The sequence below is a fragment of the Chiloscyllium plagiosum genome, unplaced genomic scaffold (genome assembly GCF_037043375.1).
Source record: "Chiloscyllium plagiosum isolate Xiang-an unplaced genomic scaffold, Cpla_swu_hap1 HiC_scaffold_23, whole genome shotgun sequence".
Lineage (NCBI taxonomy): Eukaryota > Metazoa > Chordata > Chondrichthyes > Orectolobiformes > Hemiscylliidae > Chiloscyllium > Chiloscyllium plagiosum.
Genome location: NW_028270161.1, coordinates 41,898,431 through 41,925,594, shown reverse-complemented (window position 1 = coordinate 41,925,594; position 27,164 = coordinate 41,898,431). Strand labels below are relative to the sequence as shown.

The following is a 27,164-nucleotide window of genomic DNA, read 5'->3' as shown; positions in this document are numbered from 1 at the left end:
AGAATGTGCAAACTCCACACAGTCAGTCGCCTGAGTCGGGAATTGATTAGGGATAGTCAACATGGCTTTGTGTGTGGGAAATCATGTCTCACAAACTTGATTGAGTGTTTTGAAGAAGTAACAAAGAGGATTGATGAGGGCAGAGCGGTAGATGTGATCTATATGGACTTCAGTAAGGCGTTCAACAAGGTTCCCCATGGGAGACTGATTAGTAAGGTTTGATCTCATGGAATACAGGGAGAACTAGCCATTTGTTTACAGAACTGGCTCAAAGGTAGAAGACACGGTGGGGGTGGAGGGTTGTTTTTCAGACTGGAGGCCTGTGACCAGTGGATTGCCACAAGGATCGGTGCTGAGTCCTCTACTTTTTGTCATTTACATAAGTGATTTGGATGCGAGCATAAGAGATACAGTTAGTAAGTTTGCAGATGACACCAAAATTGGAGGTGTAGTGGACAGCGCAGAGGGTTACCTAAGATTACAACAGGATCTGGACCAGATGGGCCAATGGGCTGAGAAGTGGCAAATGGAGTTTAATTTGGAAATATGCGAGGTGCTGCATTTTGGGAAAGCAATTCTGAGCAGGACTTATACACTTAATGGTAAGGTCCGAGGGAGTGTTGCTGAACAAAGAGACCTTGGAGTGCAGGTTCATAGCTCCTTGAAAGTGCAGTCGCAGGTAGATAGGTTAGTGAAGAAGGTGTTTGGTATGCTTTCCTTTATTGGTCAGAGTATTGAGTACAGGAGTTGGGAGGTCATGTTGTGGCTGTACAGGACATTGGTTAAGCCACAGTTGGAATATTGCGTGCAATTCTGGTCTCCTTCCTATCGGAAAGATGTTGTGAAACTTGAATGTGTTCAGAAAAGATTTACAAGGATGTTGCCAGGGTTGGAGGATTTGAACTATAGGGAGAGGCTGAATAGGCTGGGGCTGGTTTCCCTGGAGCGTCGGAGGCTAAGGGGTGAGCTTATAGAGGTTTACAAAATTATGAGGGGCATGGATAGGGCAAATAGGCAAAGTCTTTTCCCTGGGGTCGGGGAGTCCAGAACTAGAGGGTATAGGTTTAGGGTGAGAGGGCAAAGATATAAAAGACACCTAAGGGGCAACTTTTTCACGCAGAGGGTGGTACGTGTATGGAATGAGCTGACAGAGGAAGTGGTGGAGGCTGGTACAAATGTTGCAATTGGATGTGTATATGAATAGGAAGGGTTTGGAGGGATATGGGCTGGGTGCTGGCAGGTGGGACTAGATTGGGTTGGGATATCTGGTCGGCATGGACGAGTTGGACTGGGGTCTGTTTCCATGCTGTACATCTCTATGACTCTATGACTTCTGGAGCGGATAGGACTTGAACCTTTTCAAATGCAGGATGCTCTGATTGCAGATGACTTCAACTATGGTGAAAGTGCTTAATTAATGCAATTAACTTTTGAAGGGCTTCATCATTTACAAGAAGTAAATGCTTAGACAGATTTTTCAAAAGACGCCACTGCATGTTATTGTAGCCGTTTTCCATGTGTACTGCATATTCACATATTGCATGAATAAGGAAAGCAATGTAGGTTGAACTTGTCACAGTGAGTCATGGGTTCATATCAGTAATCACAGACCCCACGCCAAATCTCTTTTGTTTCTAGTTCGCCCTGTTGAGTCCATCACCACTTTGACTTACCTCCAGCTCTGAACATTACCCCCTGAGTTCCAGCCCTACAGTTTAATCAGACCAACCATAATGCTAATCATCTCTCCTCACAGCTCACCCTCATTCGTGGAGTCTAGTTTAAATCTTCACAATTATTGTCCCATCTGTATCTTGGGATGCTGCTTCCATTAGATTAGATTACATTACATTACAGTGTGGAAACAGGCCCTTCGGCCCAACAAGTCCACACCGACCCGCCGAAGCGAAACCCACCCATACCCCTACATTTACCCCTTACCTAACACTACGGGCAATTTAGTATGGCCAATTCACCTGACCCTGCACATCGTTGGACTGTGGGAGGAAACCGGAGCACCCGGAGGAAACCCACGCAGACACGGGGAGAACGTGCAAACTCCACACAGTCAGTCGCCTAAGGCGGGAAATGAACCCTGGTCTCTGGCGCTGTGAGGCAGCAGTGCTAACCACTGTGCCACCGTGCCGCCCACAATTCACAGAATTCAGTTTCCCCACTTCTCTATCCCAGCAGTGGCCCTAATAACTTCCCTTGACTTTTGTTGGACACACCCTCAGGACTGATGATTGCTTGCTCACCTCACTGACTTGCACAGACAGCCCCAAATGATAACTGCCAGATCTCTGACTGGCCTGTGCTGAACTCTCCAGACTGTTTAAACCAGACCTGCAGGATTCATTGAGGTGCACTCCCTGAACTGTAGTGATACAGACCCCTGAAGCTGACCGCCACAAGTGATGCCCATGAACAGATTGTGGATGAAACCCTTGACTTCCCATTTGAAGGACTGTTTATCTTAGATTTTATGATCCAGCCATTTGGTTGATACACATGCAATACGTTTGCTATGTGCAGTGCTGGCACATGACACCATTATGAGATTGACATAGCACATTGCTGTATAGCAGCATGTTATTCCCTTTGACTAACCATGACAAGTTGCCTGACTTAAACAGCAAGGCAAGACAGAAGTAGTGAATCTTTAAGTTCTGGCTGAGGTGATAAAGCACAAAAAGGCAAGGCAAGTCTGGGATGTTGTGCACATTCACAAAGAGCAAAATTATTGAATGCTGAGAGAGTAAGTGAGGAACCCTGAGATGCTACCTGATCCAATCCATAGATGGGTTTCTGTCCTTGTGGCATGATAGTTGCCATGCGCTCCAAAATGCAGCATTGAAATGCAGATCCATCTTGCAAATGGATCAGAGATCTGCTTACCACATTGTGGTAAGGCAGGTACATGTGGATGCCAGAGTCTGTGTAAGGTGCAGCATGGCTTGCATGCCCTGAGTTATTGTTGATTGCAATCCAAGATGGAGATTCAGAAGACCATGCAGTGAGCTGGAGTTGACACTTAATCACTCTGACTTTCATTTCAGGAATTGCTGGCATCCAGTTTTCTTTTGCTGGGTGGGAAATATCAGAACCTGTAAATAAATACCTTAGTAAGGTTAGAGCTCATGAAATACAGGGAGAACTTGCGATTTGGATACAGAACTAGCTCAAAGGTAGAAGACAGAGGGTGGTGGTAGAGGTTTTCAGACTGGAGGCCTGTGATCAGCGATTGGTGCTGGGTCACAACGCTTGGTGCTGGGTCCACTGCTTTTCGTCATTTATGTAAATGATTTGTATGTGAACATAGGAGGTATTGTTACTAAGTTTTCAGATAATACCAAGATTGGAGGTGTAATGGACAGCCAAGAAGATTACCTCAGAGTACAACGGGACCTTGATCAGATAGGCCAATTTCATCAAGGCTTAGCAGGTGGAGTTTAATTTAGATAAATGTGTGGTGCTGCATTTTGGAAAGGCAAATTAAGACAGGACTTATACACTTAATGTCAAGACTGGAGTGGTGATGGAAACTCACAGAAGGTCAGGCAGCATCAGGAAGAGCTTCTGCCCGAAATGTCGATTTTCCTGCTCCTCGGGTGCTGCCTGACCTGCTGTGCTTTTCCAGCACCATTGTAATCTTGATTCTAATCTCTAGCATCTGCAGTCCTCACTTTCTTTTTATACACTTAATGGTAAGGCCCTGGGGAGAGTTGCTGAACAAAGAGACCTTGGAGTGTAGGTTCATACTTCCTTGAATGTGGAAACCCAAGTAGACAGGATAGTGAAGAAGGCATTTGGTATGGTTGCCTTTATTGGTCAGTGCATTAATTATAGGAGTTGGGAGGTCATGTTGCGGCTGTACAGGACATTGGTTCGGCCAGTTTTGGAATACTGCGTTCAATTCTGGTCTCCCTGCTTTCGGAAGGATGTTGTGAAACGCGAAAGTGTTCAGAAAAGATTTGCAAGGGTGTTGCCAAGTTTTGTGTGTTTGAACTATGGGGACAGGTTGAAAAGGCTGGGGCTGTTTTCCCTAGAGCATTGGAGGCTGAGGGTGACCTTATCGAAGTTTTTTAAATCATGAGGGGCATGGATAGGGTGAATAGCTAAGGTGTTTTCCCCAGGGTGGGGAGTCCAAAACTAGAGGGCATAGATTTAAGGTGAGAGGGGAAAGATTTAAAAGGGACCTATCGGGCAATCTTTTCACACACAGGATGGTGCACCAATGGAATGAGCTGCCAGAAGAAGTAGTGGAGACTGGTACAATTACAGCATGTAAAAGGCATCTGGATGGGGATATGAATAGGAAGGGTTTAGAGGGATTTGAGCCAAAAGCTGGCAAATGGAACTAGATTAATTTAGGATATCTGGTCAGCATAGCGGAGTTGGATCGATGGGCCTGTTTCCGTGCTGTACAGCTCCATGACTCTATGACTCTAAAAGAGGCAAGATTAACTAATAATGAGATGTTAATTCATGTAATTAGGCCTCTTGCGTCTCATGAGCAAGGATCTCATTTTAGTTGGAAAATGTGACTTTCTGCTTTAAATGTCGGGAAGTTCCTCACTCTAATCTCTCATGATGCTAATCTCTCACGATTCTAATTTCTCATGATTCTAATTTCTTTGCAAACCTTTTTGTTAATGCCTACATTATTCAGAGCTGGAAGATTTGTCCCTGGTCAGCAATACTAATGTATGAATCGAATTTTAAACTGCACCTACTGTGGTGGGATTTGAACTCAAATCCCAAGATCCTCCACCACTACCTCGGAATTGCTCCCTCCCCTGTTGCATCTTTGACATATTTCTTGCACAACAGATGTTCTTCGCCAGCCACTCCCAGCACTCGGAGAAAGTGAGAAAGGAGAACCTGGAGATCAGAACCAAAACGTGTGCTGCTGGAAAAGCAGAGCAGGTCAGGCAGCATCCGAGGAGTAGGAGAATCAACGTTTCGGGCATAAGGCCTTCATCAGGAACATTCTCCTGCTCCTCAAATGCTGCCAGACCTGCTGTGCTTTATCAGCGCTACAGTTTTCGAGTCCCAGCACTAGCTCCAATTAAAATATATCTTCCCTTTAGGCGGTGTAGACTGGTTTGAAGTAGTACAGGTTAGATTAAACTTGTGCTAACTGCTCAAGATTTTGAGCCCCTTCTCAGACATGCAGCCACTCTACAGGTTGTTTCATACTGCCTGCTTACTGCAATCATGTGAATAAGCAGACAGTGCAGTTTACTTTCTACCTGCATCAGAAGCAATGAACACAGTTCAGTTGCACATTATGAGCGCCCCGCCCATTTTTGGATCATTTTGAATTTTATTGGACATCTTTCTTTCGACATCTTCCACAGTGCAGCACTCACTCAATTTGTGAAAATCCTTTCATGCCATGTGGGTGTCGCTGGTTGAGCCAGCATTTATTGTCCATCTCCAATTGCCCTGTAGAAGCTGGTGATGAGTTTCCTTTTTGAATTACTGCAGTCCTTGGGGTTTTGAAATATCTACATAACCTTTAGGAAGGGATTTTAACCCCATGTCAGTTAAGAAACAGCACTTCAGGCTAAAGTCAGGGTGATATATGGCTTGGAAGGGAACTTGATGTCCTCAGTAATTCTGTACAGTCAGTTCTTCTATAACGTGATGGTTGCGTTCTTGTGCAACTCCGCATTATAAAAAAAATTGCGCTTTAGAAACAGCACGTAAAGTGTTGGCGATGTAATCGCATTACAGCCAACACATGTTTTAAAAGGTTGTGATTTAGAAACAACGTCCCCAATTTGTAAATCGTGTTACAGTGAATTCATGTTAACAAAATGCATGTTATAGCAGAACAACCAGTACTGTACTCCATTGTGCTCCACTCAGTACTGCACAATATCTGTTATATTCAAAATAAATTTGATTGCCTTTTTTATAAGTGTACAACTCATGGCTCATTCTAATGAAAAGTTATTTGTGCAATACATGCAATCTTGTTGACATTCATTATAAACCTGATGTGGAGGTGCCAGTGTTGGACTGGGGTAGACAAAGTCAGAAGTCACACAACACCCAGTTAAAGTCCGACAGATTTATTTGTAATTACAAGCTTTTAGAGCACTGCTCCTTCACCACCTGGTGTGACGTCTGATTTCATTATAGATTATCAGCGATGTACTTCTAAAAATCTTTCTACTTCATGTCTAATAACAGTACTGAAACTTTCTAAAGCATAATAAGGGCAGTGATTAGATTTTTATGCAATTTTGACTCTACTTAAATTAATACAGTCAAAATGGATTTATGTCCATTCTACATGTTTACATTCTTAGAGCTGTACAAATTTTCGATATTGACTATTCTCTAGTCTCCATCAGAACCATTTAGTCACCTAAGAAAGGAAACAAAACAATGAAATGTATGTCAACAGCTAGAATATAATAGAATTAATCTTATCTTTTGTTTCTGCAGGGCACAGACTACTTAAGAGTTGCCTTTCATTTATATGACAGTGAGGACGAAGGAGATGAGGCAATAAAATTACTTATTGCTCAAGAAACAGAATTGAAACAGTAAATAGCTTCTGTTTGGAATTTGTTTCATAGATGTAGAATATTTTAAATTAGAATTAACTATCATTGTTTATAAATACTGATCAAACCAGGCTAGATTGTACAGTCAAAAACAAAACAGCTATACACAGCTTTGAACTTGAAGAAACAAACCTAAAAATGTAGCAATCTCTTTTGTATAGATTATCCCTTACCCAACCTCACTTTAAACCTGACATGAGTTTATGCCATTACATAGTGTGCAGCAGCTGTAATATCGAAAATAATGTCACAAAGTGAGGTCATGGCATTGGGGCCATGCCACTGTCTAATAATAGAGGCTGAGGCAAAAACTGTGAGGCCACGGCAGATGGTGAAATTTGAATTCAATTTGTAAGTCTGGAATGGTGACCACAAAATCATGCAGGATTCCATCAGCATCATTAATACCCTTTAGGGACAGAGGTCTTACATGGTTCATCATCCCTGCTATGGCTACATATGACTCCAGACCCACAGCAATGTGGATCTCTAAATAAACAATAACTGAATATAACCCATTATGTGTAAGAGAAGAAATGAAACATTTCTCTCCACTGCACTGGAAATGACATGAACAAACCCAGCCATGTTAAACCTGTTAAGTTCTCCTTACTAACATGTAAAGGCTTGTGCCAGTTTGGGAAAACTGTCAAACAGACCAGTGAGGCAACAGCTTGACATAATCAGACACACAGAAGTATATATTATAGAGCATGCTGCAGATACACCATCGCCATTCCTGTATCATACTGGCAGGGTAAATCCTTCAGAGGTGGGGGCACAGTGATATATGGATAGAAGGGAGTTGCCATTGATACCATACTATCTAATGGCATCAAGTTAAATGTAGACAAAGAAATCTGTTGATTACCACCTACCACCCATTTCTTAACATTCTGTTGATGAATCAATCTCCTTCATGTTGAACACCAATAGAAGGAATGTTGAGGGAGCTGAGGAATGTCCTCTGGGTGGGGGACTTCACTGTCAATATATTGCCTAGAGTGCCTCATCACCATACTGCTGACAAAGCTGGACACGTCACTAAGAACATGGGTTGCTCAACTGGATCTGCGATAGGTGGTGAGGGAAAAGCCTACTTGACCTTGTCCTCGCTAATGTATCTGTTATATTTGCATCTGTCCATGACAATATTAGTAGGATTTACCACTACACAATTCTTGTGGAGGCAACATGTGGTCTTCACATTAAGGATACTCTCCATTATGAAGTGTGCTTATTTTGCACTCATCAAATTAGGAACGTGATGGACAATTAAACAATTAACATGAAGATCAGGTCCCACAGATTACCATTCTCAATAATTGTAGAGCCCAGCACATCAGTGCAAAAGATGAGGCTGAGGTTTGCAAGCAGCTTTTTGGCCAACTCCTGATGTCAGTCTTTAGCCAGTTCAATTCACTCCATGTGATATCAAGGAACAGCCGATGACACTGAATATTGCAAAAGTGAAGAACCCTTGCAAATTCCAGCAACTGTACTAAAGATTAGTGCTCAAGCCCCTAGCAAAGCTGATCAGTACAGCTATAATGTTGATGTCTACCTAATAATATAGAAGATTGCTCACGAAAGGCCTGTCCACAAAAAAAAAGTAAATCCAACCAAATTAATTAGTTGTATAGTTGGTTGACTTTTGATTGATGGCAGGTGCATTAACACTACTATAAAGCAGTATTTGGTTAGGAATACCTTACAAACTAACACTCAGTTTGGGTTCCAGCAGGGCCACTCATATCCTGAACTTACTGCAGCTTTAATCTAAGCACAAACAAAAACACTGAACACCAGAGTTAAGATAAGATTGACTTTCTTTAATGCTAAAGCAGCTTTTGATGAAGTAAGGCACAAGGGAACCCTTGGGAAATTGGTGTTAGTGCATATTAGGATGAAGCTATTCTAACACAATGGAGCAAGGTTTTGGTTGTTAGAAGTCAATCATCCCAATCTCAAGACATCACAGAAGGTCCTCGGAATAGTATCTTGGGCCCAATCTTCTCAAATGGCTTCATTCGTGGCCTTCCATTCATAAGAAGTTCAGAAATGGAGCTATTCACTATGATTGCATAGCTTTCAGCACTATTTGCTGCTTCTTGGATATTGATACTTAAGCAGCCTATATGCATATTTAGCAAAATCTGGTCAGCATCCAGGCTTGTACTAATAGTAGCAATTAATATCTGCATCACACAAATGCCAGGAAATAACCATCTTCAAATTGAGAGAATCTGACGATTTCCCCTTGGCATTACATTACATCATTATTATGAACCCCACTATCAACATTGTGGATGATATCATTGACCAGAAACAACTGGACCAGCCATTTGAATACTGTGACTACGAGAGCCAGGCAGAGGTTGTGAGTAACTCCTTTCCTGATTTCCCAGTGCCTGTCCACCATTGAAAGGCATAGGCCAGGCATGTTTTCGGAATACTCACCACTTGCTTCAATCCCATCCACCACTATCAACACTGATAGTGGAGATGTATGCACTGACATGTAATGCATACATCCCCAAGATGCAGTCCAGCAACTCACTTAGATTCCTTAAACAGCATTTCAAACTACTACCTAGAAGGACAAGGGCAGCTGTTACATGGGAACATCACCACCCACAAATTCTCTCAAGCCATCCAACATCTTGACTTGAAACTATTTTGCCAATATTTCACTGTTGGCAGATCAAAACTTAGATACTTCCTAATTGCACTGTCGGTATACCTAGACCCCAAGGACTGTGGTGATTCAAGGAAGCAGTCATTATTACCTTCTTGAGGGTGGACAATAAATGCTGGCTGTGCTAGCAACTCCCATGTCCCCATGAATGAATATAAAAAGGCTGAATATTGAAACATTCTCACAAATAACAAATCAGTAAATAATTTCATATTTTAGTTTAAATTTTCTTGCAACAAAATAAATAATTATAATTGGATTTAGTTGAATAATTAGATTTAGTTCTGATTTTTATCATAATGGAGAAAGTTGACACTACATAATTATAAAATGTGGACAGTTGAGAGTGAATGCAGTAATACTGAACTTGGTACACTTAAAATCCCAGATACACCTGAGCTTTTTAAAGGTTTTTACAGCAAGATTAACATCATAAAAAATGCAAGATTTCATGAATTCCCTGATCACTTTCATTTTTTCTGTGGGAGATCATCATTACACTCTCCTTAGGAGAATAGAATGACTGACAGTAACTGGTGATTGTATTTTTATTCATGAATGAGATGTGAGCATTACTGGCTGCACTAACGTTTATAGTCCATCCCTAGCTGCCCTTGAGAGGGTGGCAGTGAGTTACGTTCTTCAACTGCTTCAGGCTATGTGCTGTAGGTTGTTCCACAGTGCTGTTAGGGAGTGAATGCTGTTATTCTGTCCATGTGCACAGTGCTGACATTGCTGTCTTTTTCAGAGTTGTAATGCTAGTGACTGCTGACATGTTTGCCGTCAATGTCACTCCAACATCTGGGCTGTTATGGGTTCTATTTTTAATCATTATTGTGGATCTAAGAATCTAATTTATCTTTTTCCTTTCCTATAACAGGAGACAAGAAATGGAAATTGCAGAAATTCGCCAACAAAAGGAGGAATTTGTTGCTGGATCATGGAATATTAACTCTGTAATGCTTGGTGGCCTCGGAAAGGAACCACAATCACAAGGTAGCATTTTTGTTTCCAGTAAACCTTTTTTTTATTGTAGCCTATCTTATACAAAGAGAGCTACCTAAAATAGCTTTATAAGTGACAACCTAGTATGTTTGAGCATGGTTGACAAAGAATGTTGCATGTTCCTGTGAGAGACGATTTCGGTACAAATAGTTAAGATGTGCATGACCTCAGAGTCTAAGGGGAATAGAGCCGTGGGGGTAGGGTAAAACATGCTTCTCTATAATAAAGGACGAGACAGAGTAGAAAAACAAGTCCTTGATTGATAAGACCACTAACTCTGACAGAGAAGAATAAGTCCTTGACTGATAAGACTGCAGGCTAGAAAAACAACTAGGGAGACATATACTGCAGACTTTATGATAAGGGTCCAGAATGGAAAAATAATGAATGTTCAGAATGTGAACCTCGTGACTCTTTAGAGCTATAGAAGGGAGGAGCTTGAACTGTATTTAATCGAAAACTTTGTTAGCCTGGCGCGCCTTTTTTTTTCAAGGGTGCCCAACTCTGCCGACTTGTTAATAAAACTTTGTTTTCCTGAATTTGTCTAGAGCGATTATTGAGAAGCGATTTTCGTTTCTAACATTCCCATTGACAAGAACCATGTGAACATTGGGCTAGGATTGCATTAAGAAAAGCTAGTGGAATAGGATATCTAGCCAGAGGAAGTGATTGTATACTTGATCTAGTCCAGGGGATTCAGGAGCTGACTCCACAGTCTCAAGCCTCCAGAGGAAGACTAATGAGTATTGACCAGAAAATGTTGGTTTGCTTCGCAATCTGCATCATGGCTCAGAGCCAACAGCTGATGGGGCTCGATAGACCATCGAACGTGGATCGTATAGTGCTATTTGGTCTTGGTGCTTGTTTTTGTGGTTAAATAAGAATATCGCCCAGATACAGAATCTTCCTAGGCCCAGAGCAAAATGGGATATTGTGAGAAATTTGGAAGAATTGCATGATAAAATGAGTGAGAACTTTATCGCATAGAGAGCAGCAAGTCACATTTTCCAACTAAATTCCAGATGTTGAGATGAGATTCTTGTAAGCAAACAGTGAGAGATGCATTAACAGAGTTTATCACTCATTATCAGCTTCATTATTAGTTAATCTCACCTCATTAACCTATATTACCACCTGCTGGTTAAAAGCTAGTTGCTAATAATTCCCAACATGAGAGCCAGAATGAGTACCTGTGACTCCAGCTAACCATTTCTCCTCCACTTCTCCATCTTGAGCACCCAATACTAACATCTCATGGTATGCTGTATGGTCAATAGGCATCAGGCACTTGCCAGCCTCTTTTCATCATGATGGTATATATCATTTATAGTACACTTATGTAATGCTATATTGGCACCTATCATTAGAATGCTACTGCAAGGACATTTTGCAAACAGGAACAGGCACCCAGCCCATGAATTGGACCAGACTGCATCTCAAACTCCAAACTTCAGTGGCTACCTGAATGCTCACACCATCTCTACCTCACCTTCTAGTACTTTGCTCCCTTGACCACATTTTAAAGGCCCACAGTATTTCAATCTTACCTTACAGTTTAGCGCAGACCCAAGACCAGGCAGCTTGTCAGCAGTCATTAGTCACATGGCTGGACTTATTGCTACATCGTACAATGCAGGTATCATTGCCTGCATCATGTGATGGCTATGTATATGGCAAACACACTGCATATGCTGCAAACTAATGACCCGTTCTCAAAGTCAGTAGATTGGTCAAGATCAGGTGTCTCTACAGTCTGGGGTCTGGGCCCCAGTCAGCTATGTGGGACTGGTACAATCAGCAGGAGAGTTCACAGAAGAATCATAGAATCACCATAGTGCAGAGAGAGGCCATTTGGCTCATTGAGTCTGCGCTGAACCTCCAAAGAGAATCCCACCCAGACCAACTCCCCAACCTATCCCCGTAAGCCCTCATTTACCTAGTCTGCACATCCCTGGACACTACAGGACAATTTCCCATGGACAAATCCACCTAGTTGGCTCATCTTTTGCTGTGGGGGAAATCTGCCAAAAACCCACATAAACACTCGGAGAATGTGCAAGCTCCATAGGGAGAGTCATCCAAGGCTGGAATTGAACCCTAGGGCTGTGAGGCAACAGTTAACCACTGTGCTGACCTTTGTGGGAAGATAGTTAGATGTAAAGTCAAGGGTCTTGTCACTCATCATTCAGGGCTGTTTGGCTAAGTCTCTCAGTAAAATGGATCATGGTCAGTCCTAGATCCATTCATTAAAAATCAAGAAGGTTTATCAGGGGCTGTTGCTGTGGGAGGGAGGCTAAAGTATTTAATCACTTTGACTTGAATGATATTGCTGGAATACAGAAAGGATTACAATACTGAAGGGGCCAATTCAATATGTAAAGTTGGGGGTGGGAGAAACAATAGAGCATGGGACGGAACCGGGTTATGCAAGAGGCACGGTCATTGATGGTGAGCAAGACTCCTGGCTTCCACAAGAAGACAGTGCAGGGAGGGAGCATTAAGTTCAAGTGATGTGAGGCCTCGAAAGGGCAACAGCATCACACAAATACCCATACACTGAAGATAAAATACACAGTGAGCGTTACACACTTTGTGACCCTTTGGCATTAGCCAACTGTGTGCATTGAAAATCTTTGGTCTAAGAAATTCTGATCATATCATGCAAAATAACAGGTAATTATACTTATGCATGTCATAGAGTCATAAAGTCAGAGTTCTACAGCACAGAGACAGGCCTTTGGCCCAAACTGGTCTATGCTGATGAAAATGTTCGTCCACACTAACCCCATTTCCCTGCACTTGGCCCATATCCTTCTAATCCTTTCTTATCCATGTATTTGCCGAAATGCGTTTTTGTTAATAAGACCATAAGACATAGGAGTGGAAGTAAGGCCATTCGGCCCATCGAGTCCACTCCGCCATTCAATCATGGCTGATGGGCATTTCAACTCCACTTACCCACATTCTCCCCATAGCCCTTAATTCCTTGTGACATCAAGAATTTATCAATCTCTGCCTTGAAGACATTTAGCGTCCCGGCCTCCATTGCACTCCGCAGCAATGAATTCCACAGGCCCACCACTCTCTGGCTGAAGAAATGTCTCCGCATTTCTGTTCTGAATTTACCCCCTCTAATTCTAAGGCTGTGTCCACGGGTCCTAGTCTCCTCGCCTAACGGAAACAATTTCCTAGCATCCACCCTTTCAAAGCCATGTATTATCTTGTAAGTTTCTATTAGATCTCCCCTTAATCTTCTAAACTCCAATGAATACAATTCCAGGATCCTCAGCCGTTTCTCATATGTTAGACCTACCATTCCAGGGATCATCCGTGTGAATCTCCGCTGGACACGCTCCAGTGCCAGTATGTCCTTCCTGAGGCGTGGGGACCAAAACTGGACACAGTACTCCAAATGGGGCATAACCAGAGCTTTATAAAGTCTCAGTAGCACAACGGTGCTTTTATATTCCAACCCTCTTGAGATAAATTACAACATTGCATTCGCTTTCTTAATCACGGACTCAACCTGCATGTTTACCTTTAGAGAATCCTCGACTAGCACTCCCAGATCCCTTTGTACTTTGGCTTTATGAATTTTCTCACCGTTTAGAAAGTAATCCATGCTTGTATTCTTTTTTTCCAAAGTGCAAGACCTCGCATTTGCTCACATTGAATTCCATCAGCCATTTCCTGGACCACTCTCTCAAACTGCCTAGATCCTTCTGCAGCCTCCCCACTTCCTCAGTACTACCTGCCTGTCACGTAACTTCGTATCATCGGCAAACTTCGCTAGAATGCCCCCAGTCCCTTCATCCAGATCATTAATATATAACGTAAACAGCTGCGGCCCCAACACTGAACCCTGCGGGACACCGCTTGTCACCGGTTGCCATTCCGAAAAAGAACCTTTCATCCCAACTCTCTGCCTTCTGTCAGACAGCCAATCCTCAATCCATAATGTACCCACTTCAACCATTTCTGTTGACAGTACATACCATATGTGTAATACCCTATGTGTAAAAAGGTTGCCCTCAGGTTCCCTTTTATTCTTTCCCCTCTAACCTTAAACTGATGCCCTCTAGTCCTTGATTCACTAACCCTAGGAAAAAGACTGAATGCATTCACCCTCTCCATGCCTCTCATGATCTTATACACATCTATAAGGTCCTCCCTCAGTCTCCTACGGTCTAAAGAAAAAGTGCTAGCTTGTCTAACCTCTCCTTATAACTCAGACCATTGAGTCCTGGCAACATCCTTGTACACTTCTTCTGCACTATTTCCAGTTTAATAACATCCTTCCTATAACAAGGTGACCAAAACTGAACACAATACTCCATGTGTGGCTTCATCAAAGTCCTGTACAACTGCAACATAACTTCCCAACCTCTATGTTCAGTGCCCTAGCTGACGAAGACCAGTGTGCCAAAAGCCTTCTTCACCACCCTGTATACCTGTGACTCCACTTTCAGAGAACTATGAACCTGAACTCCAAAATCCTCTGTTCCATTACACTCCTTAAACCCCTACCATTCAATATGAAACTCCTACCTTGATTTGACTTTACAAAGTGCAAGACCTCACAATTGTCTATTTGCCATTTCTCGGCCCACTTCCCCAGCTGATCAAGCTCCTGCTGCAATTTCTGATGACCTTCTTCACTATGCACAATTCTGCCCATTTTAATTTCAATCAGCAAACTTACTTATCATGCTTTGTACATTCTTATCCAAATCATTGATGTAGACAACAAACAGCAATGGGCCCAACACCAATCCCTGAGGTACACCACTAGTCACAAGCCTCAAGTCTGACAAGCATCCTTCCACTATTACTCTCTGCTTACTACCAACAAGCCAATTTTGTATCCAATTTGCTAGCTCGCCCTATATTCCATGTGAACTAACCTTCCAGTGCAGCTTATCATATGGAACCTTATCAAAGGCCTTACTGAAATCCATATAGACTACTTCTATCACCCTGCCCTCATCAGCCTTCCTGGATACTTCATCAAAGAACTCTAACAAATTTGTGAGGCATGATCTCCCACTCACAAAGCCATGTGGACTACACCTAATCAAACCCTGTATTTCAAAATACATGTACATCTTATTCCTCAGAATCTTCTCAAGTAACTTACCCACCACAGTTGTTAAGCTTACTGGTCTACAGTTCTTTTCTTTGCAGCACTCCTTGAATAATGGCACAACATTCGCTACCCTCCAATCTTCTGGGACCTCACCCGTGGCCAACCATGATGCAAAAATATCAGCCAAATGTGATGCAGTCATAATTCTACCTACTTAGAAAAATGGAGTCTAGTTGCCAAAGTAGCAGCAACTGATGATTTATCCATTGCCTACACATGGTTGCAGGAGCTGCTCACTTCACACCTTGGATTCTCTGTTCCTCAGAATGTCATCTTCTTTCTTTCCCTCACACTATGTCACAGTGCAATTCCAGGTTCTGCAGTTGGGATGTAGGGAAGCTGTCCAATATTGGAGCTGTTGGCCTTGGAAATTTGGTCAGGTGATCTTGGAGTCCTTTTATATGGACGGTCCAGATATATTGCCTTGAGGGAAGTGCGCCCTCCTCAGCATGACATCTCACAGAGTGGAAGGAAGGGTGGAGATGGATAGACTGGCTACTTCTGGTGTATCCTGAGAGGAGATTTCTGGGGCCATCATCTCCTTATCTCCTTGCATTGGTGCTGAGCATCAACAGGTGGAATGATGGAGTGCTGATGCACACGTAAATCCAGCAAACTCTGCGTTCCGGACCCGGCTGTCCATAGCAACTGCCAATCTGACAATAGAGGCAGCCAGATGCTTGCACGCTTGAGTCAGCATGGTGGGGCCAAACCTGCAGCATTTGTACCAGGTTGTCCAGTGCCTCTGACAAACCTGTCTGCATTTTAATTAAGTTCTTAATCACCAACAACTTGGGCTGAACATGACTTTGGTTTCTGACAGTCCTCTGAGTTACCTGGTGTGTTTTTTCCTTTACCAGCTGGTGGAGGCATGGCACTGAATTGCTCACAAGGTGTATCCTCTGACGTGTTTGTGCTGTTTCCTTCTAAGCTGGAGGAAGGCATGTTTGCTGGACAGGCCTCTTGAGAATGAACACTAGACACCCCACTGAGACCTGTCCAAAAGAAGTAATGCTGTAACCCAGAGGTAAAAGTTGAGGCATGTTAACATCAGTACCAGGACATGGAGGTTTCCACATTGAGTGGTCTCAGCATTCTCTGGTCTGCCCTAATATCCTCGCCTCATAGCGAGTGAGGAGGTGAATGTACAGCTCTTGACTATCTGCCCTTTCAAGGCTGTTTTCTCTTGAAAGGAGAGAAAGTGAGGGATTGAGCAAAATAACTTTTGATTGAGGGTCTGAGTGAGATACACTTCTCGTGCTGGTGCAGGTGGGGGAAATGTGGTGCGGTAATCCAGGTGAATGAATGAGTAGGCAGTGCAGAGGTCATGCAGGGTTCATGGCAGGGAGTGCTGGATATGTGCATGTATGAGAGATGTTGATATGGGAAGATTCAAGTGAGGGAGGATAGTAAGCATGGTAGCATGAGTTGCGAGGTGGGTGCAGTAGCAGAAGCTGGTGGTGGCACTTATATTGGTGGAACAGAGAAATATATCAACCTTCTTTCATTATTGCTGGGCATTCCTCTGGACGATAGAGATCACACTGCCCTGGGTGGCAGCCTTGGGCCAGGCTGGCAGAGTCTTGTGTCATGGCCTTCTCGATACCACACCATCCACCACTGACCTCCAGATCCCTGTCTGTAAAGCAGATCACCAATTTCTCCTTCTTCGCCATGCTTGGGGTGAATGTCTGCAATGATGCATGACAGTCTCCTGGCACCTCTCCTGTCTTATTAGTTTTGATAAACTGTAGAGGTTGGTCACTTGTGATGTTGCATTCAAGGATGCAACATAAGCACTTGGGGCTTTAATGCAAAGTGGTGCACTTCTAATAGAAGCATGGATCTCATTGTATGTCATGTCATAGAGTCATAGAGATGTACAGCATGGAAACAGACCCTTCGGTCCAACCTGTCCACGCCGACCAGATATCCCAACCCAATCTAGTCCCACATGCCAGCACCCTGCCCATATCCCTACAAACCCTTCCTATTCATATACCCATCCAAATGCCTCTTAAATGTTGCAATTCTACCAGCCTCCACTACATCCTCTGGCAGCTCATTCCATACACATACCATCCTCTGTGTGAAAACGTTGCCCCTTAGGTCTTTTTTATATCTTTCCACTCTCACCCTAAACGTATGCCCCCTAGTTCTGGACTCCCCGACCCCAGGGAAAAGACTTTGCCTATTTACCCTATCCATGCCCCTCATAATTTTGTAAACCTCTATAAGGTCACCCCTCAGCCTCTGATGCTCCAGGGAAAACAGGCCCAGCCTGTTCAGCCTCTCCCTATAGCTCAAATCTTCCAACCCTGGCAACATCCTTGTAAATCGTTTCTGAACCCTTTCAAGTTACACAACATCTTTCCAATAGGAAGAGACCAGAATTGCACGCAATGTTCCAACAGTGGTCTAACCAATGTTCTGTACAGCCGCAACGTGACCTCCCAACTCCTGTACTCAATACTCTGACCAATCAAGGAAAGCATGCCAAACGCCTTCTTCACTATCCTATCTACCTGCGACTCCACTTTCAAGGAGCTATGAACCTGCACTCCAAGGTCTCTTTGTTCAGCAACACTCCCTAGGACCTTACCATTAAGTGTATAAGTCCTGCTAAGAATTGCTTTCCCAAAATGCAACACCTCGCATTTATCTGAATTAAACTCCATCTGCCACTTCTCAGCACATTGGCCCATCTGGTCCAGATCCTGTTGTAATCTGAGGTAACGCTCTTCACTGTCCACAACACCTCCAATTTTGGTGTCATCTGCAAACTTACTAACTGTACCTCTTATGCTCACATCCAAATCATTTATGTAAATGACAAAAAGTAGAGGTCCCAGCACCTATCCTTGTGGCACTCCACTGGTCACAGGCCTCCAGTCTGAAAAACAACCCTCCACCCCCACCCTCTGTCTTCTACCTTTGAGCCAGTTCTGTATCCAAATCATTAGTTCTCCTTTTATTCCATGAGATTTAACCTTGCTAATCAGTCACCCATGGGGAACCTTGTTGAAAGCCTTACTGAAGTCCATATAGATCATAGCTATCGCTCTGCCCTCATAAATCTCCTTTGTTACTTCTTCAAAGAACTCAATCAAGTTCGTGAGACATGATTTCCCACGCACAAAGCTATGTTGACTATCCCGAATCAGTCCTTGCCTTTCCAAATACATGTGCATCCTGTCCCTCAGGATTCCCTCCAACAACTTGCCTACCACTGAGGTCAGGCTCACCGGTCTATAGTTCCCTGGCTTGTCTTTACCGCCCTTCTTAAACAGTGGCACCACGTTTGCCAACCTCCAGTCTTCCGGCACCTCACCTGCGATTATCGATGATACAAATACCTTAGCAAGAGGCCAAGCAATCGCTTCTTTAGCTCTTGGGTACACCTGATCAGGTCCTGGGGATTTATCCACCTTTAACCGTTTCAAGACATCCAGCACTTCCTCCTCTGTAATCTGGACATTTTGCAAGATGTCACCATCTATTTCCCTACAGTCTATATCTTCCATATCCTTTTCCACAGTAAATATTAATGCAAAATATTTATTTAGTATCTCCCCCATTTTCTGTGGCTCCACACAAAGGCCGCCTTGCTGATCTTTGATGGGCGCTATTCTCTTCCTAGTTACCCTTTTGTCCTTAATATATTTGTACAATCCCTTTGGATTCTCCTTCATTCTATATGCCAACACTATCTCATGTACCCTTTTTGCCTTCCTGATTTCCCTCTTAAGTACACTCCTACTTCCTTTATACTCCTCTCAGGATTCACTCGATCTATCTTGTCTATACGTGACATATGCTTCCTTCTTTTTCTTAACCAAACCCTCAATTTAGTCATCCAGCATTCCCTATATCTACCAGCCTTCCCTTTCACCCTGACAGGAATATACTTTCTCTGGATCCTTGTGATCTCATTTCTGAAGGTTTCCCATTTTCCAGCCATCCCTTTACCTGCGAACATCTGCCTCCAATCAGCTTTCGAAAGTTCTTGCCTAATACCGTCAAAATTGACCTTTCTCCAGTTTAGAACTTCAACTTTTAGATCTGGTCTATCCCTTTCCATCACGATTTTAAACGAATAGAATTATAGTCGCTGGCCCCAAAGTGCTCCCCCACTGACACCTCAGTTATCTGCCCTGCCTATTTCCTAAGACAATAGACAATAGGTGCAGGAGTAGGCCATTCTGCCCTTCGAGCCTGCACCGCCATTCAAAATGATCATGGCTGATCATCCTTAATCAGTATCCTGTTCCTGCCTTATCTCCATAACCCTTGATTCCACTATCCTTGAGAGCTCTATCCAACTATTTCTTAAATGAATCTAGAGACTGGGCCTCCACTGCCCTCTGGGGCAGAGCATTCCACACAGCCACCACTCTCTGGGTGAAGAAGTTTCTCCTCATCTCTGTCCTAAATGGTTTACCCCGTATTTTTAAGCTGTGTCCTCTGGTTTGGTACTCATCCATCAGCGGAAACATGTTTCCTGCCTCCAGAGTGTCCAATCCTTTAATAATCTTATATGTCTCAATCAGATCCCCTCTCAGTCTTCTAAACTCAGTCTTCTATACAAGCCCAGTTGCTCCAGTCTTTCAGCGTAAGGTAGTCCAGCCATTCCAGGAATTGACCTCGTGAACCTACGCTGCACTCCCTCAATAGCCTGGTCAAGTTTTGCACCTTCTCTAGTAGTTACATCCACATACTGAATCAGAAAATTTTCTTGTACGCATTTAACAAATTCCTCTCCATCTAAACCTTTAACACTATGGCAGTCCCATTCGATGTTTGGAAAGTTAAAATCCCCGACCATAATTACCGTATTATTCTTACTGATAGCTGAGATCTCCTTACAAGTTTGTTCCTCAATTTCCCTCTGACTGTTAGGGGGTCTATAATACAATCCCAATAACGTGATCATCCCTTTCTTATTTCTCAGTTCCACCCAAATAACTTCCCTGGATGTATTTCCGGGAATATCCTCCCTTAGTACAGCTGCAATGTTATCCCTTATCAAAAATGCCACTCCCCATTCTCTCTTGCCTCCCTTTCTGTCATTTCTGTAGCATTTGTATCCTGGAACATTAAGCTCTCAGTCCTGCCCATCCCAGTCCCATGTTTCTAACCATGCCCTGAGTTCATCTGCCTTGCCTGTTAGGCCCCTTGCATTGAAATAAATGCAGTTTAATTTATTAGTCCTACCTTGTCCCTGCCTGCCCTGACTGTTTGATTCACTTCTGTTCTCAACTGTACCAGTCTCAGATTGATCTCTTTCCTCACTATCTCCCTGGGTCCCACACCCTCACCTTACTAGTTTAAATCCTCCCAAGCAGTTTGAGCAAATTTCCCTGCCATTATATTAGTCCCCTTCCAATTTAGGTGCAATCCATCCTTCTTGTACAGGTCACTTCTACCCCAAAAGAGATTCCAATGATCCAAAAATGTGAATCCTTCTCCCATACACCAGCTCCTCAGCCATGCATTCACCTGCTGTATCCTCCTATTCCTGTCCTCACTAGCTCGTAGCACTGGGAGTAATCCAGATATTATTATCATGTGTCGGACTCTATAAGTGTTTAATAGGATATTTCTGGTATGCACACTGCACACAGTTATGGAGGAACTCAATCTTTTATGGTCAGTATTTTCAGAGCATGAGAAGAATATCCATGCTACCTGGCACATTGGGTTCTTATCCAGCACCAAAAAGTTTCAAAGCAATATATTTCTACAACCATTTTCCTCTGTATGCACACCGCATCACAGAATATCACAGAATAAACCATGTTGTACATACTTGGTGGCTACTACGTTTGAGCTACTAAAAATGTTCCAATAAGGTGAAACCAAATGACTTTTCTGGTCAGGCCATATTTGGAGTATTGTGCGCAGTCTTGGGCCCCATATCTCAGGAAGGATATACTGCCCCTGGAGCAGTTTCAGAGGAGAGAGTCACAAAAATGGTCCCAGGAATGAACAGCCTAACATAAGAGAAATGTTTGAGGACTCTGGGTCTATACTGTATGGAATTTAGAAGGATTGGGTGGTGGGGTGGGGGGGGGGAGTGGATGGCGGTGGCGGGATGTGATGGGGAGGCGGGTGGAATCTAATTGAAGCTTACAGAATTCTGAATGGCCCGAGTGGCTGTCGGGAAGATATTTCCATTGGTAGGATAGACTTGAACCCAAGGGCACAGCCTTAAAATAAAGGGAAGACCTTATAGAACGGAGATAAGGAGAAACTTCTTCAGCCGGAATCGATGGAATTCACTGCCACAGAAGGCTGTGGAAGCCAGGTCATGGAGTATATTTAAGACAGAGATAGATAGGTTCTTGATTGTAAAGGCAATGAAAGGTTATGGGCAGAAAGTGGAAAATTGGGTTTGAGAAACGTTTATCAGCCAACATTGAATGGTGGAGCAGATTTGATGGGCTGAATGGTCCAATTTCAGCTCCTATGTCTTATGGATTAAGCATGGTTGCACACCGAAGTGTGTGGAATGTCTGAAAGCAGGTGTTAAGGATGATTATTTTGAATAATGTATTTGCATTGAAGAGCAAAAAAAATCACAGATGAGTTAAAAATGATGTACAACAAATATTGCAATATGAACTCTTCCATTTGGATAACTGTCTATTTTGAAACATAAGATACTCACTCAACAATACAACACCAAGTCCATTGGTATCAAGTAAGGTTGATCTTTGGTTGAGTTCCAGATACCATACAAATATTATTTGATATAAAACTGAGAAAATCAGATTTCTGAATATTCAGTGGCATTTGGGCACTTTATTTCAAGTAAATACTTGTTTCCATTGTGTATGACTCTACTCTTGTATCATTGTGTTTTAGTTGTTCTGAATATTAGAATTTTGATCTTTAAATTGTCAATGGAGGAAGAGTTATTTCTGAAGAGTCTAAATTACCGGTTAATGTCATAGAGTCATACAGATGTGCAGCATGGAAACAGACGCTTTGGTTCAACCCGTCCATGCCGACCAGATATCCCAACCCAATCTAGTCCCACCTGCCAGCACCCGGCCCATATCCTTCCAAACCCTTCCTATTCATATACCCATCCAAATGCCTCTTTAATGTTGCAATTGTACCAGCCTCCACCACTTCCTCTGGCAGCTCATTCCATACCTGTACCACCCTCTGTGTGAAAAATGTTGCCCCTTAGGTCTCTTTTATATCTTTCCCCTCTCACCCTAAATGTATGCCCTCTAGTTCTGGACTCCCCGACTCCAGGGAAAAGACTTTGCCTATTTACCTTATCCATGCCCCTCAAAATTTGGTTAACCTCAATAAGCTCACCCCTCAGCCTCCAATGCTCCAGGGAAAACATCCCCAGCCTGTTCAGCCTCTCCTGATAGCTCAAATCCTCCAACCCTGGCAACATTCTTGTAAATCTTTTCTGAACCCTTTCAAGTTACACAACATCTTTCCGATAGGAGGGATACCAGAATTGCATGCAATATTCCAACAGTGGTCTAACCAATGTCCTGTACTCAATACTCTGACCAATAAAAGAAAGCATACCAAACGCCTTCTTCACTATCCTATCTACCTGCGACTCCACTTTCAAGGAGCTATGAACCTGCACTCCAAGGTCTCTTTGTTCAGCAACACTCCCCAGGACCTTACCATTAAGTGTATAAGTCCTGCTAAGAATTGCTTTCCCAAAATGCAACACCTCGTATTTATCTGAATTAAACTCCATTTGCCACTTCTCTGCACATTGGCCCATCTGGTCAAGATCCTGTTGTAATCTGAGGTAACACTCTTCGCTGTCCACTACACCTCCAATTTTGGTGTTATCTGCAAACTTACTAACTGTACCTCTTATGCTCACATCCAAATCATTTATGTAAATGACAAAAAGTAGAGGACCCAGCACTGATCCTTGTGGCAATCCACTGGTCACAGGCCTCCAGTCTGAAAAACAACCCTCCACCACCACCCTCTGTCTTCTACCTTTGAGCCAGTTCTGTATCCAAATGGCTAGTTCTCCCTGTATTCCATGAGATTTAACCTTACTAGTCAATCTCCCATGGGGAATGTTGTCGAACACCTTACTGAAGTCCATTTAGATCACATCTACCGCTCTGCCCTCATCAATCCTCTTTGTTACTTCTTCAGAAAACTCAATCAAGTTTGTGAGACATGATTTCCCAAGCACAAAGCCATGTTGACTGTCCTTAATCAGTTCTTGCCTTTCCAAATACATGTATATCCTGTCCCTCAGGATTACCTCTAACAACTTGCCCACTACCAAGGTCAGCTTCACTGGTCTGTAGTTCCCTGGCTTGTCCTTACCACACTCTTAAACAGTGGCACCACGTTTGCCAACCTCCAGTCTTCCAGCACCTCACCTGTGACTATCGATGATACAAATATCTCAGCAAGAGGCCCAGCAATCACTTCTCTAGCTTCCCACAGAGTTCTTGGGTACACCTGATCAGGTCTTGGGGATTTATCCACCTTATTGCTTTTCAAGACATCCAGCACTTCTTCCTCTGAAATCTGGACATTTTGCAAGATGTCATCATCCATTTCCCTCAAGTCTATATCTTCCATATCCTTTTCCACAATAAATACTGATGCAAAATACTCACTTAGTATCTCCCCCATTTTCTGCGGCTCCACACAAAGACCACCTTGCTGATCTTTGAAGGGCCCTATTCTCTCCCTCGTTACCCTTTTGTCCTTAATGTATTTGTAAAATCTCTTTGAATTCTCCTTAATTCTATTTGCCAAAGCTATCTCATGCCTCCTTTTTGCCCTCCTGATTTCCCTTTTAAAAAAACTCCTACTTCCTTTATATTCTTCTAAAGATTCACTCGATCTTTCCTGTCTATGTCTGACCTATGCTTCCTTCTTTTTCTTAACTAATCCCTCAATTTCTTTAGTCATCCAGCATTCCCTATACCTACCAGCCTTCCCTTTCACCCTAACAGGAATATACTTTCTCTGGATTCTCGTTATCTTGTTTCTGAAGGCTTCCAATTTTCCAGCTGTCCCTTTACCTGCAAACATCTGCCCCCAATCAGCTTTCGAAAGTTCTTGCCTAATACCGTCAAAATTGGCCTTTCTCCAATTTAGAACTTCAACTTTTAGATCTGGTCTATCCTTTTCCATCACTATTTTAAATCTAATAGAATTATGGTCGCTGGCCCCAAAGTGCTCCCCCAAGGACACCTCAGTCACCTGCCCTGCCTTATTTCCCAAGAGTAGGTCAAGTTTTGCACCTTCTCTAGTAGGTACATCCACATACTGAATCAGAAAATTATCTTGTACGCACTTAAGAAATTCCTCTCCATCTAAACCTTTAACACGATGGCAGTCCCAGTCTATGTTTGGAAAATTAAAATCCCCTACCATAACCACCCTATTATTCTTACAGATAGCTGAGATCTCCTTACAAGTTTGTTCTTTATTGTCTGCAGTTACTTGTGATATATAACTTCAAGGCTAAAGGAAATATAGAATTGTTTTATTTTAGTATTGGTTTGGTCATTTTCTTTTCTTTTGCCTTTACAGTTGCCAAGGTAAGGTTGTCCACTGCAGGTGAGAGGCAATGACTTTTGTGTCATATCATTTTACATCCTGTTATAATGCAGATAGTCATATACCAGCAGGTCTAAGTGCCTTGAGATAACCTAGAGTAAAATAAATCTACATATATTTCAATGCACGTGTCATAATCATGACAAGCACAGAATATTAATAAACTTTCTCATTTCAGGGAATGCTTACTAACATAGCAGCATGCAAGAATTTTAAATTGCTGTAATTGAAGTGATCAATAACGTGCTCTTTACTGCTGAAGCTATTTGCACTCTTTTATTTTTCATAAATTAGAAGTTACAGTTGGATCAATTAATCATCAAGGTGTTTTTAGTAGTGTTTTCCTGAGGTGTGAATATGTGTTTCGACAAGTTGCTATCCCTAAGAGACTTCAAATTAAACTGCTAAATGATCCATATGAAGAGGACAAAATGGAATAGAATTTAGGTAAACCTCATGGGATATGTATATATTTTCTCCATAGGGCTGCACTTTTCTTCACTTAGCTTAGAATACTTAGAGATGAGAGTTGAAAAGCATTGTCCACTTGCAGCAAATGTATTAACATCTCTGAACAGGTTAATTAGAAAATATCTATATTCTCAATTAAATGTATAATTGCTCAAAATTATTGTTTGCAGTCAGAGGTAATTGGCAAAGATTGTTACTATGTATGTTATTACATCTTTGCTGATTAAATTGGGACATTGTTGTCTTTGATTTTATTAACACTTAATTTAAGGTAGTTTTGACTTCAATTTTTTAACAAGGACCTGTAAAGTTGGAAAGGATTTTGGCTATACTTTGTAATAGAAGAGCTTACTCAAGAAATAGATTTGTTTGGCACCACACTCCGCATTTGATATGCTCTAGAAGTGCTATTTCTCAGAGAATTACAAAGAAATAACATAAAAACAGGCCATGGGATTTAACAAGAAGATTTTGAAATTTGTTTGCATTGTGAACAATTGTCATTAATCCATAGCCCTGTTCATTTCTCCAAATCATGTTATATGTATATAAAATAGAATCGAACAGTACAGAAGGACCTTTAAAGAAACAGTGTATCTTTAAGGATCTTTAAAGGAAGGCTGCAGTGACTTCCCTATCATCTGTGTCTTCTGGTTACAGACCCTTCTGTCATTGAAAAGTTTCTTCTCATTTATTCAATCAAAATCTTTCACAACTTTGAATATTTCTATTAAATCTTATCTTAGACCTAAAGAGAACAACCTTAACTTCTCCAGTCTTTCCACATAACTAAAATCACTCACCTCTGTTAGTGTTCGAGTAAATCTCCTCTACACTCTCTCCATAGCCTTGACTTTCTTTCCCACATATGGAGTACATAGTTTGACACAGTATACCAGCTCGGGCTTCACCTTATAAAGTTTTGATGTAACTCCCTTGCAATATGGATTCCTCTAATAATAAAATCATATACATTTTTAACAGCATTCACTTCTTGCCTTATCACCTCCAAAGATGAGTGAGAATTCTTCTTGTCATGTGTCTTCCCAATGGCTAGTTCAGGTTTTAAGTGCAGTGATCATTGTCTGTAAACCTACATAGATGATTGTTAGCAAGCTACGGCTTTAGATGAATAGAGACAAGTTCTCTGGAACAATTTCATTCAACCTTCCAATGTTTAATATTGGCATCATATCAATACACCTGTATTGTTTTTTGCCTCCCTTTACTTTTCAGAATAATTAACCTCTTAAAAACTGAATATTGTCTGCAAATATGAAATCCATTGTTTCTGATTGAACTTATAAATCATCATGTAACAATGAACAATAAAGTTGAAAACCAAACCCTTTAGAATGCTTCACACTGCTTCCAATAACTCCAATAACTCCATAGTACCCCTTTTTCCTCCTTCAATCCAGGTTTTCATCCAGTTTTCCATTGTTTCCTAATTATGCATTTAATCTTCATAGCTTCCTGTGTGAAAAATCATGCACATCATATTGATTGCATTTTTTCTACCACCTATATCTGTTAAAAGAACACTCATCAGGTTTGTTAGATATGATTTTCCTTTCTGAAATCCTTTTGACTTTTTAACTATTTCTGATTGTTTTTTCTTCAACTGGATACACAGTAACTTCATGTTGAGCTGTTGATTTGTGAATTTGAAACC

General features: G+C 42.2%; 1 protein-coding gene across 1 annotated transcript in view; it reads left to right on the top strand.

Annotated features, from left to right (window-relative positions):
* Positions 1–16,400, top strand: part of LOC122561665 (coiled-coil domain-containing protein 87) — a 75,119-nt gene extending 58,719 nt beyond the window's left edge. The window contains exons 15-17 of the mRNA XM_087999298.1: positions 6,463–6,563; positions 10,163–10,278; positions 16,294–16,400. Coding sequence (XP_087855424.1) covers positions 6,463–6,563; positions 10,163–10,278; positions 16,294–16,400 — 324 coding nt within the window. The remainder of the gene's footprint in view (positions 1–6,462; positions 6,564–10,162; positions 10,279–16,293) is intronic.
* Positions 16,401–27,164: the final 10,764 nt, after the last annotated feature.